General features: G+C 38.2%; 1 protein-coding gene across 8 annotated transcripts in view; it reads left to right on the forward strand.

The window, feature by feature from the left end:
• Positions 1-4,339: 4,339 nt before the first annotated feature.
• Positions 4,340-12,497, forward strand: part of fermt2 (FERM domain containing kindlin 2) — a 38,037-nt gene continuing 29,879 nt past the window's right edge. For 4 of the 8 annotated variants that reach the window (XM_011490246.4, XM_011490247.4, XM_011490248.4 and 1 more), the window contains exons 1-2: positions 4,349-4,592; positions 6,765-6,922. In XM_011490246.4, coding sequence (XP_011488548.1) covers positions 6,766-6,922 — 157 coding nt within the window. In that variant the 5' untranslated portion in view covers positions 4,349-4,592; position 6,765. Of the gene's footprint in view, positions 4,593-6,764; positions 6,923-12,497 lie in introns of all 8 variants that reach the window. The other 4 variants (XM_004082198.5, XM_078941079.1, XM_078941080.1 and 1 more) reach the window with 2 other exon arrangements.

Below are 12,497 nucleotides of genomic sequence, written 5' to 3' on the forward strand. Positions count from 1 at the left end.
ACTAAAACCAGGCTGCCTTGGGAACCTAACCTGATCGGAAACCATGGAGGAGAACTGAAGCTCAAAAAAATCAGACAACGGTGCAAGACTTTCAACTATATCTGCTGGATCTCAGTCTTTGTGAATGAGTAGCAGAAATGTAATGGCGCTTTTTCGGCTCCAGTGTGTTGGTTTTTGTTGTTTGTTTGTTTTTACTTGTGTTGCATTGTGAGAAATGTAGAAGGTGACTTCAAGAGAGTTGATTTGTTGCATCTGCACCTTCCAAGTGTGCAGTCGGGGTTCTAACACACCACAGACGTACAGATCAGTGACGTGCGGTGAGGTTAATGGCTGGTGAGGCACTGACGTCATCAGTCAGATTTACAAACATGTGAACCATACTGAGTAACTTATTCACCATTTGATCGACAGCAGTTAACGTGTTTTGTTTAAAATATCATTTCAACATGTTTTTTCATATACAAACTGCAGCATAGAAAAAAGCACAAACCTTATTATCGTCTTACCTTTACTTGTAAATAAAGTCCATACGCCGCTCCTTCTGAAAAAAATGACTTGCCGCTTGCTATCATTTATTCTATTATTTTTCAGCTTCATTAGTTCAGGGCTCACCGGCGCCCCCTAACATGAGGCACGAGAACTGCTGGCCTCACCCAGCGGCTTTTTTGACGGGGTTTAGCACTCAGCACAAGAAACACGTCCCTCACATACAGTTATTTATAAAAACAAACACTGTACACCGTATACATCTGCTACATTATGTAAACTCAGCTCATATAGTACAAGTGATTGAACCGACGTACAGAGAGACAGCAGTACCGTCTGACTGCATAGGTATTGCGCAATCCAAGGTGAGGCTCAGCGGGCTGGTGCCTCATCGCACGTCACTTCTTAGTATCTGAACGGCAAATGCGGAAATTCAGCGATTTTAAAAAGAAAAAACACCCAAAAATTGTACATTTAAATGGAAAATGACGGCAAAGCACAAATTACTGATTAAATATAATAATTGAATTTATTTTTTCTCTTTTCTTCCCATAATGACAGGTGAGGCACAGCCTCACCTGCCTCTCCTGACTGCACGTCACTGGTACAGATAGAGCTGGGCTGTGACAAGAATGGCGATAGTCCTGTCACTGTTTGTGGTTTGACCACATTTTCTAAATCTTTGGGAACACATCTCATTCTTGCACCAGTTTTAAAATTGTGAAAGTGTTTTAAAAGTAGCACATTGAGTTGTTAAAGCATTGGGACTTTATGTGAGCCATTAACGAAGAGCAATTTGATTCATAACTATTTCTTTCTTGCATCTTAAAAATCAGGGAAAGCTGTTACTCATTTATTTTTCACTCAATTTATTCTGTCATATTCAAGCCATTATTAAAGAGACAAGTCAGCTTAGATGTGTTGTCATGTTAATGAAAGTCAAGTGCATCTCTGTTTATCGGCACACAGGTGAAAGTCTGTTTTAATAGCAAATATAAATGGCCTGAGAAGAAATTCTACCATTTGTTCTGATTTTTGAATCATGTGTTTCTGTCTGTCCTTAGAGCTGTGCAATAACCAATGCCTGGAATGGTTCCTGCCATTCAAATGACTGTATTTCTGTCCTTTTATTTAGCTATTTTGGTTGGGTCATTTTCAATCAGTCATGTTTCGCACATTAAAGTTGAGTAAAAAATTGTCGTGGATTCTTTAGTGTTTGAATCTCCAAAAGAGAACCGTTTCACTGCTTTTGTTCAGACCGGTGGGGGGAGAACAATGAATCTGTTCATCTGAAGCTCTCGGATTCTTTCCGTGATGCCCCCCTGGAGAGGGAAACAAAGCTGGCTTATAATTTATGAATGGACTGTATTGTAGTCCATATGCAGTCATGTCTTCCATATGGGTTCTTTGGGATTTGGGAGACTAACGACTACAAAGGCAAGGTTTTCAAATGGACTACATGGAGCTGAGGACGCATTAAAAAAAGTTTTTTTTTGCCACTAGAGGGCAGTCAAATCTATAAAACTTCCATACAGGCTCTTTTCTGGTGTTCCTCTTATCCTATCAGCAGTTTTTATTCAACTACTTAGGCTATTTTAGCAAGTTTTGATTTCATGAAGTCTACTTTGTATGATCTAACCTATAAAATCGTATAAAAGCATAAAGACAGACCAACCTAAAAGGAAACTAGTCCTTTTTGCTGCTTCTCCATCTTTCAGTCTCCTTTTTTTTCTTGTCCTACATCAGCAGGAGCTAAGCCAATTTTCTATTTGAATCTCCTGCTCTGCATCTGACTCAAATGTTTACTTTGCAATTAAAACACAGCCTTTAAAAGGTAATGGGGTCTGCTGCCAGACACTGACAAGGGGGTCTGAGCAGCAGGGAGAGCGGTTGTAAATAGCTTTGATGCTGACTGGGATCTGAAGGTCCAGATTCCTGAGCTGGATGATTGGAGCTGCGTGAGTTCACTAGCAGACCGGGCCAGAAATGCAGATGATTCATGGGACTTTGCTGCAGACAGTGCAGTGGAGTGTGTGCTGCTGTGTTGCTTTTGGAGAGATGGAAGACAGGTGCATATTTCTCTTCTATTTTCCACTCAACAGTTATGCTTTTTATGATCATTTGACTCATGCAGAGCACGCTCTCCGTCTTCTGCTGCAGTCACAGTCTAAGAAAAGTTTGCAGACAATATTAGCTTTAGTCTAATCTGATCAAGTTTGCAAAGGAAAAAAGTTCATAAGGGCCAAACCTGCAAAAGACTTTCTCGTTGCATTTTGCATTTGAATACTTCTTTAAATGATCTAATATCTCCTGTCTTTGTGAAAAAAGTTAATCAGGTTAATAAACATATTTTCACATAAAAAATAAGTAATAGAAAATGTTCAGTTGCTTTTCCTACAGTCTATATATTTTTTTTTACATTACTTTAGAAGAAGTGATAACTTTTGATGGTCTGAGGACTCAACAGTTGACATTAAACCAGTTAAAGGAAAAGGCAAGTTGCACAAAATTATTTAAAGGTTAATCTGAAAGGAACATGGAGGGAATATAAACCCATTTCAGAAGTATGGAAAATAAAATGCCCATGCCATTTCTGCAGCTTTTATTGCTGCGTAAGAGCAGCTTAGCTCACTCCTTGCTGATGCAAGCCTAAGCAGCGCTATTACCATAAAAGGCAGCATGAGATCCTACCTACGAGTCCAGAAACTCCTCCATGTGTTCAACTTTCTGCTGTTGATTTCACATAATTATTAAAGCACACCAGTCTTTCCACATGTGAGCAATTTCACATTAGATTTATTTTTGCCATTTTGATAAAAAAAAATATTATTTCAAAAGCAATAGAATTTTTTTGGTAGTATTTGTCACAAATATTAACTTTTTACCCCATTATGTTGCAAAAGTGAGACGATATCATTGTTTTCTCTTTTTTAGTCATAAAAGGCATGGCAGATTAATTACCTATTGTTAAATTACTGCATCCCAATTTAATATATAGTATTCACAAAGATTTCTTGCCTTTCACAGTTTTTGTATTTTAACTTTTTCTTCACCAACATTAAATTTTCTTTCTAATGTTTGTTTTATTTTCATTTTTCTTTAAGTGATCTATTTTTAAAAGTGTTTCCACTTTTAGGCAAAATCACAAAACCTGTGTTGTTGTCTGGTACATAGCTTCTGCAGAGCAGCAGTAGTTCATTAGAAAAGTACCTCTGAGTTTTGGGTGGGACATTTGGTGAGGAGTGAGCCTGCTTTCATTTCCCATAATCTGATCAACAGAAACAGTGACCAATGTTGAAGCCATGCAGACTCACAGTTTTAAGCCGGATGCCAGCTCAGATGAGGAAAACCAAGACGTACATAGATGCATCAGAATGGAGTGGAGCAAGGAGCTTGTGCCCTTCCTAGCATATATTCTACATCACAAATATGTTTTTTTTGTTTCATATTACATTTTTTTCTCTGCTACTGATTCACAACGATTTGAATAAAAATGCCCAGAATCACAGCTTTATTTTTTTCTTTATAAATGTCCTTTATAAATCCAACAAGAACATATTAAAAACAAGATTTTCATTGGAGTGCATCTTTAATATGATCAGTAAAATCTGAACACATTTACCCCAAATCCAGTCTAAAAATGTTAAAAGTATAATGGAGTGACTGGATGTCCATCATTTATATTAATATATGTTTAGGCCCGTGGATGGTTTGCTTAAAAAAGACGAATAACAAAAAACACCCTGTATTTCTTCTACTGTACAGATTTGATGAGACAAAAACTTCAGCTGCCCATCAGAGGCTGCGCAGTGCGCGCGTGCGAGGTGACAGAGTATGAAAGGAAAAGTGGGACTGGAGCAGTGACGTTATCCGCTGCTGGAGGGAAGGAGAGAGGGAGGGAGGGAGAAAGACGGAGGGCAGGACTCCATTAAACCGACGCTGGCTGGAAAACTGTTTGGGATACTTCACTTCTTCAGCGAGTTCTTCTGGGCTTTTGTTCCGATATTTTCTCCCAGAAAAAGACGTAATACATGATTTAAGGAGGGGACACGTCGCTTTGTGTCGTGTAGCTAACAACAGTTTGAGTGCTTTTCGTCTCGTTGAAGGTGAGTGTCCACATTTAAATCTTTCGTCCTCAAAGCTCGTTGCTGGACTGGACGCTATGATAATATACTTTGAAAAACGACTTTTCTTGTCGGTTTTGCTTTTGCTACTTTCGACTATTCCATTCAATGAAAAATTCTCGCTCGAAATCGGATTTTTGCTGCTTTTCCTCCTACTTTTCTCTTCGTCAACTTGCTTTAAGGACTCGGTAAAGCCAGGCTGCAGCTGGGGAGCAGTTGAACGGGCTGTTCTTACATAATGAACGTCCCTGCCTATTTGTGAGAGTTGCCTTTACCGTTACTTTTTTAGCAGGTGAAGCTGCGCGTTTTGCGACGTTAAATGTTTCGTAAATGTCCGATAGCCTTTTGTTCCGTTGGCTTTCTCGCCTGTTTTTTCACCGTCGAGCGTAGCCCTGACCAGCAGGCTTCTCTCAGAAACTGACACATGATGATGCAGCAACAGGGAAACTTTTTGGCGGTGACTTCCCACGACAAGAGGGCATTCTGGATTCAGGTCCACCCGTGGGCACTAAAAGGCCCAGATTGGGTTCACACCGGATTTAATAATCCTCTTTTTTTCCCTTTCCCCCCAAAAAATAATCATTTTCTCTACTAGATCTGCAAGTACATCATCTCTGTGGAGCGTTTTCCAAAATGTGTTGTTTTTGTTTAGTCACCCTAAAATTTCACTTATGGTGCCTTTAAGGCAAAAGACAAAACACTATTCTATTCTATCAATATAGTGACAAATACTCAAAGTATTCATATCTCAACTTTTCTGATAAACTGTATGTTATGTCAAATTCATGTCACACAGAACCCATGTCTGGAATAAACTCTGAGGGCCTCTTAAAGTCAAAATTATTTGATATATTAATTTACAATTGAATTATAATAAAGAAATATAGACTTAATTTTTTTTCCTTACCTTGTCCAGCAGCTGAGTAAACGGATAAGTGCTAAAGGCGTCTTGTGTTAGGCAGATTTTACTTTTACAATAAGGGTTTATGAATCTTCAGACACATATGGTGTTTATTTGTATAAACCCCTTTTGTAATTGAGGCTAAACTTTATTTTTAAGCATGTTTGTATACATTCCTTGTTGGACCGGACAGAAAAAAAGTACATTAATGTTTTCTTTTTAACCTTTTTTATATCAGTTTATTTTAGTTAGAAGGCTTGTTTGGCATTTTTTTCTCCAAGTGCTCGAAACTGTTGGCATTATTATTCTACATTACAAACTGGATTTATTTTTTAGAAGGGGATTAGAAAACAGAAGTTGTATTTGCTATAACTTAAATGTGAGTCCCAGTGTTTAAAAAAATATGATCTACCTTTATATAAAAACCCAATTTAATTCAATGTGATTTTCTCATGTAAAGAAAATCTTGTTTTTTGTTTTAAACATGTTCGTGTGGTGTTTTTCTGTTTATGGAGGACATACTACCTACAATTATTGATAATTGTGTTTTTGAGCTACTCCAAAAATCCAGTTTTCCTCATGGGATGAATAAAGTATCTATCCTATTCAAAATGTAAGCTCAAAGTTGTATTTCTGAGTATTTTTTTATTCAAACAATTGTGAATCCGGAACAGACAAGAAAATGCAAAAACAAACATTTGACAGAAAATACACTGGGCAGGGCACAAGCTCCATTCTGATGCATCCACTTGTAGACGACTAGATTCATGTACAACTTTGCTTTCCTTATCCAAGCTGACATCTGGCTCAAAACTGTACAGCTGGATAGCTCCAATATTGCTTGCCACTGATAATAATAGGTTGGGGTTGTGAGGGGCTCTAAGATATCTGAGGTGAATTTCTAATGAACTAATGCCACTCTGCAGAAAATATGTCCTAGAAAAAGACAGTTTTCTTTAGATTTTGGCTAAAACTGCATAATTATAATTAAAAGAACTCTGGGAATGTGTTTAAAATAGATCAAAAGATGATTGGAGTGGGACTTTAAGCTGATTATTTAGCCATTTAGTAAAATGTAAGAAACATAACTGGATATGAAATGAAGTGATTAAAATGACCTTAAAACAAGAAAACTTTTACTGATGATTGTTAATCATCATCAATATAGTCATTTTATTTTTCCCCTGCTGATCTTTTCTACACGTCAGATTTGAACTATTCACCATCTGATTTTGAGTTCTTTTTCTTTTAAGGATGGCTCTGGATGGGATCCGGATGCCCGATGGCTGCTATGCCGACGGCACATGGGAGCTGAAGATGCATGTCACCGATCTGCACAGGGACGTGTCGCTAAGGGTCACCGGGGAAATCCATATTGGTGGAGTTATGCTCAAACTGGTGGAAAAATTAGGTATGCATTCACAATACTGTCTGCAGATTGGTTTCAAGGCACGTCAATGGAATGAGCACATGAAGGCAGGACTTATTCAATGTGACTTGTGAAAGCAGTTTACCATGAGTTGTTTTTGCTGCAAATGAGTTCAATTGAAAAACATAATTCCTTGTTATGCTGTGCTGCCTGCACAGTTTCTGTGTTATCAAAGGCTGACTTGCGTTATCTTTTATTTGTTGGGTATAAATAGCATTTTTGGTCAAAACAAACACCATATTAAGAAACTGAATTCCACCAAAGGTAAACACTGAAAAGCACATATTCCGTCTGTAAACTTACCAATGAGAATAACTACATTGCACAATTAGTCATAATAATAAAAAAAAGAACTATAGTTGTTTTTCTCCCAAAATACCTAGAACAAATGTATGAAACCACAGTATAAGGATTAGTTTGGGAACACAAAAGAAAGTGTTTAAGAGTTTTCTGCAGTTACAAGGAAGTCTTTTGAAAATCTGGGCAGATCATTTATTTACCATGGAAGTTAATATTTGTTTCTTTCAATTTGTTGAAACCATGCTTCTGCTCCTTGTTAGTCAGCCGTTCATATGCATTAGCACACAAGTGAAAACTCAGACCCGTAGTGTCCATAGTGTAATTATATTTTGCCTGCGAGATCATATTAAATGTGCATTACAGCTGGCCTACGGTATACACTGTACCGCTAATACTACACATCCCACAATGCTTTTCTAGTATGTTGGCACACAGTCGAAATCGGCAAGCACTCCTTTTTTCTGTTGACAGTCATTGAGAGCCATGCTCCAGTCACATCGGACAAATTAATTTCCCCCCTCCGCAAAAATGACCAAACGAAAGATGAACAACAGGGGCTTTCAAGACAGGTGAGAGGCAGATTCACGAATATAAAGGACTGACCCATTTGTCTTGTGTGCGGAGCTAACGTGGCTGTAACGAAAGAACATAGCATAAGAAGACATTTTATAAAAAGGTCAAACATTACATATCAGTTGCGATTAATTTTTCAATAAATATTGAGTTTGGCCCGTGACTTTCCTCCACGCTTAATTTTGGCCCACTGTGAATTTGAGTTTGACACCCCTGCACGAGGAGCTCAAGGTATAAAGCAGCCACACATGGCTTCCCTCCCCCATCTCTCCCCTTCACTGTTCTGAAACGGCAGATATGCACTTGACAAATTCTGGGTCTCATAAGAGTCCTCTGTCCCAGCTACTTGAACACTGCCTTGTTTGATAGTCTGGAGAAAAGGTCAGCACAGTTTAGCAGTGACAGTTTTCTGCGTGGCGATGGTTCTCAGATGCACAGAATTCCTGCAGTGCTCCAAGGGTTTATTCCCTGCCGATGATCCTGTTTTTAGATCTCCTGTTAGACAGCCACATAAGTGAGGTCTTTGTTCTCTCCGATAGTCATTGCTTGCATCTATGCTTGACATGGGCAGTGTTGGTTGCATGTGTGGGATGACATGAATGCCTCTCAAACCGGGCTTGTTGTTGGAGTTTTATTTATGCCTTAGCTAGCTTGATTCCTCTCAATGAAACATTATCTCAGTGGAAAAACATTGGAGGAGACTTTTTTAAAATGGTCTTTTTCTTGTGTCCTAGTAGAAATGGTGAGGTAATGGTTTTATTTTTCTGTAGTTCCTTTTTTTTATTGGCATAGAGACTTTATTTGTTTGCTATGGGATTTGACTGTTTTGTCTCTTTGGTTACATCTGATTTCTGCTTTTCTTAATGGATGTTGCCATTGTTATGTTAATCTATTCAGCATTTTAGACTTTTATAGTTAATTTGTTGAGTAAAAATGTGCAGTTCATTCTTTCACCATTTATGCATCCAAGTCTCCATGTTTCTGATTAGGTTCTGCATTAATTAAGGTCTGTAAAGTGTTCAAGTTAATTTTTTTTTTTGTGTTAGTCTCTTGTTTTGTCCTGCAACACAACCGGTTGTTTTGTGTTGTGATCGTTCACCTATATACCAGTGTGGGTTTTCCACATGGCCTCACACAACTGGTCATGTTTCCAAACATTATGAGCCCTTCAGTGCTCTGAAGATTACTCTTTAACAGTCATTCACGTCAACTTAGAACAAAGTTTTGTACACTGTTCCAAGGCTAATATGCACAGCTCAACTGTACTTGACTCATCAGTCCAGTTAAAAACTCACTTGTAGTCACCAACCCTATCAGCAACTCATAACTAAATTGTTATTTTAAAAGTCCTCTATGTGCTTTAGTACTGCATTGCATGAATGTGGTGTAACGAAAAGGTTGTTTAAGCTCACTTTATTTTCACATATTAGAAAGGATACCTAAAGCTGTTTTAGTAAGCAGAGTAAGTCAATGAAATTGCATAATCATTCAAGTTTCATGACTAATCCGTATGGAGGATCTCTTTTTAAAATAAATTTACTTTTTAATGTCTTTGCTGCTCAAATTCCAGCTTTTCGTCCAGATGTGGTTCGTGCTCCCACATGTGAGACTGGTTGCGTGGGTCGGTGGGTGTGTTTCATCCACATGTATCCTGCTTCCATCCTCTACTCGTCTTGTGAGCTGCAGGTCTCTTATCCACACTGGAGGCTCAGATGGCCTTCGATAATGGATTAAATAGACAAATGCCAGGAAGGCACTTAGTATTGATCACCATAACGCACACAGCTTCCATTTTCCTGCAAACCTCCCACAGAGCAGTATTTAAAGCCAGATGATTAAGCACCTCCCAGTCTCTGGCATCTGTAATCCTTTCATCATTCCATGGCTTTCCATCACACTTCCTTTCTCTGACATTGTTGATGCTTTTCTTTAAGAGATGTTCCATTAGGCTCTGAAAACAAATATCTGGAAAAAAGCACCAACTTGCTGCAGTTTTATTGAATTCGAAGAGAGCTTTACTGAGAAAATAGCTTTTAGGTTTGATCGCCTCTGGGGTGTGGAGCTTGTATCACTTTTGCTCACACTAAAAGTACAATGTCCATTTATAATAGGAACAACAAATTTCAGATAATGATACAAACCACTTAAAAAGCAGGGTTCGCGAGCTGAAAACAGGCATTAGGGTCGAGAATGCTGTTGTACTGATGTTATGACTGGTTATTTTGGCTTTTGATTCAAGTGGAGTAGAGGAGGAAGGAAAACAGGAGAGGAGGAGGTTAAAGAGAGCCTCTTTTTGGTGTCTCTCCTGTTTGTGACTTTAGCCATGCTGCTAGAATTCCATAAAAGTCTTCAATGAAGCAGGAAATGACTTCCAGGGATTGGCATGTTGCTCTCTGGTGGCTGCTGTCATTGGAGGAACCTCTGCTGCCTGCCTCATCTGACTCCCACTCTCTTTAAAACCCTCCCTCTGCTTTTCCTCTACTCCCATTTTTGCTCTACTCTCTATATTTAACTTTGAAAAAAAATGTTTATATAAAAACATTAAAAAGAAAAAAAACTTTCAGTGTTTTGGCATTTAAGAATTGAAATAAACATATTCAAAACAGCAAAAAAGTTGCTAAATGTAATGGGAGTTCATTAATCGGGTAGAAAAACTGCAGAACAGTTTGTTCAATACAGATTCTGACCCAAGTTCATCTGCTCTGACTGTTCATTATTCCAAAAATAGAACCTTAGCAAAATAATTGGCCTTGTGTGACTCTCCTTGTACGAGTACTTGTTTCCATGCAGAGGTCTGCTAGTCTTGCGCACAGAACTAACAACCTTTTCCAGATGACTGGAAATGTGCATTTGAACCAAGATTATTGTATGTGATTCAGCTCTTTTACAAGTTTCAGTTAGAACTTGCTGTAAGCTTTTGTCAAATAACATTTCTTTGTAGAATAATAATGATTCAAAACGTTTTATGGATGTGGAGACCAGGAGGTGGCTTTGATTTGACAATAGAGTCCAGGCTTCATTAGGAAACAGGTGATGTTTAACAGGATGTTGAACTTCCCTTGTTTTGTATATATATCTTCTACATTTTGTGTGCTTTCCTGCCTTTTTGGTCATTGTAGCATATTTCTTAGATCCAGGTGAAATATAGTCTGACATTGCTGACCATAGTTTTCCCGACTCGGGGTGAAGGATGAGTGGGTTTTGAGTTTAAGTCTCTGTTCACTACAATTGAATTGATGTGCAGCTATAACACTACTTTTTATTTTTATACCATTTTGCCGTGACGCACACCCAGGAGATATAATGCGGTGTGTTATAAGATTCCTCGATTGTTACAGCAGAAACAGTCTAAAAGATCTGTCAGTATGAAGTAAAAAATGGCCTGGCAGACTGTCTGACCATCATGCTGTTTAATCTCTCTGACAGGAAGTAGTTAGTATAAGTGGTGGTCCTGCCCAGGCCATAGCTTTCCTGTTTCCCTACAAAGATGCTGCTGTGATTGTGCTCCTTGGGGCTCAAGACTGCAAATGTGATCTTTTTGCAGGCAACTGGTCTGTGCAGAAGCACACATACTCCTGGATTTTAGGCTGTTCTTTTTCTAAAAATGCTGAGAAGGTCCAAATAGATGTTACAGTAATTATAAATATATGTTGTGAAATGATTAAATTGGGCTGAGAATTCATCTGGATTTATAGAAAACAGCCACTTTGGGAAAGACTGTAACTGTTCGATTATTTTTCTGTTATTTTTGATGATGAAGTGGGTAAAGGAGAAAAAATTAAGAAAAGAAACCGGCTGTACATGCTTCTCCACCTGTGATCTGTTGGCTTGTTTGAACACTTGATTTGAATTTGAATCTTCCTTTTTGAACTGAAGGGTAAATTTGACACTTCACTGTAAATCTCTTGAATTGACTTGTGTACTAGAATCTGTACTCTTAAGTTTATATTTAGAGCCTTAATTAAAAAGGCTCAGTAATTGATTTTCACTGGATCATGTGGAGCATTTAAGCATGTCTCAGTTTGGTATCTGAAACATGCGATAAAACAAAATTCTGCTGGGTTCTTCTAGGAACCTGAAGCGAATAGCTTTTTTTGTCCCTTTTACCTTCCTATAGTCTTTAGAAAACAGTTTAAGGAGGGAAAGGAAATAGTAGACCTCCACATTGTTGCATTAACACCTAAAAGCTTTTTGTCACAGTGGTAAACTGATCTGGAGGGTTTTCTTTAGGTTTTCAGTTTGCATTTCATTTGTAACTCCCCCAGCTTTGCAGTATGTGTTGTCTTTTTGTGCAGCAAATATTTGTAAAGCCCTGATTGGTAGATCATGACTTTTTTTTCTCTAGATTTTCTGTCATCTGCTTTAACTCAGTCTATATTGATTTGTTACATAAATACTGAGTATCATAATGTGTTCAGAAACATATTTTTTACCATGATCGCCTCAGTTGTGTAACAGTGTCTTGCTGTCTAACTCAAGAGTAAGGTCCTGATGGTTTGGCAGGATGTAAACATGGATGGTAGATATGAATGCTGTAAATCTTCTGCATTGATCTTAGATTTCGAGTTTTCTAATGTCATTATTCCTCCTGGGCTCCGAACACTTAATTGTATAAAGCTGTGTCAGGGCGGAGTATCCCACTGCTTTACTGCCTCAGGATTGTGACACAAATGGATACAAACTG

This window comes from Oryzias latipes, chromosome 22 (assembly GCF_053564925.1).
Source record: "Oryzias latipes strain Hd-rR chromosome 22, Olatipes_Hd-rR_3.1".
NCBI classification, from domain to species: Eukaryota; Metazoa; Chordata; class Actinopteri; order Beloniformes; family Adrianichthyidae; genus Oryzias; species Oryzias latipes.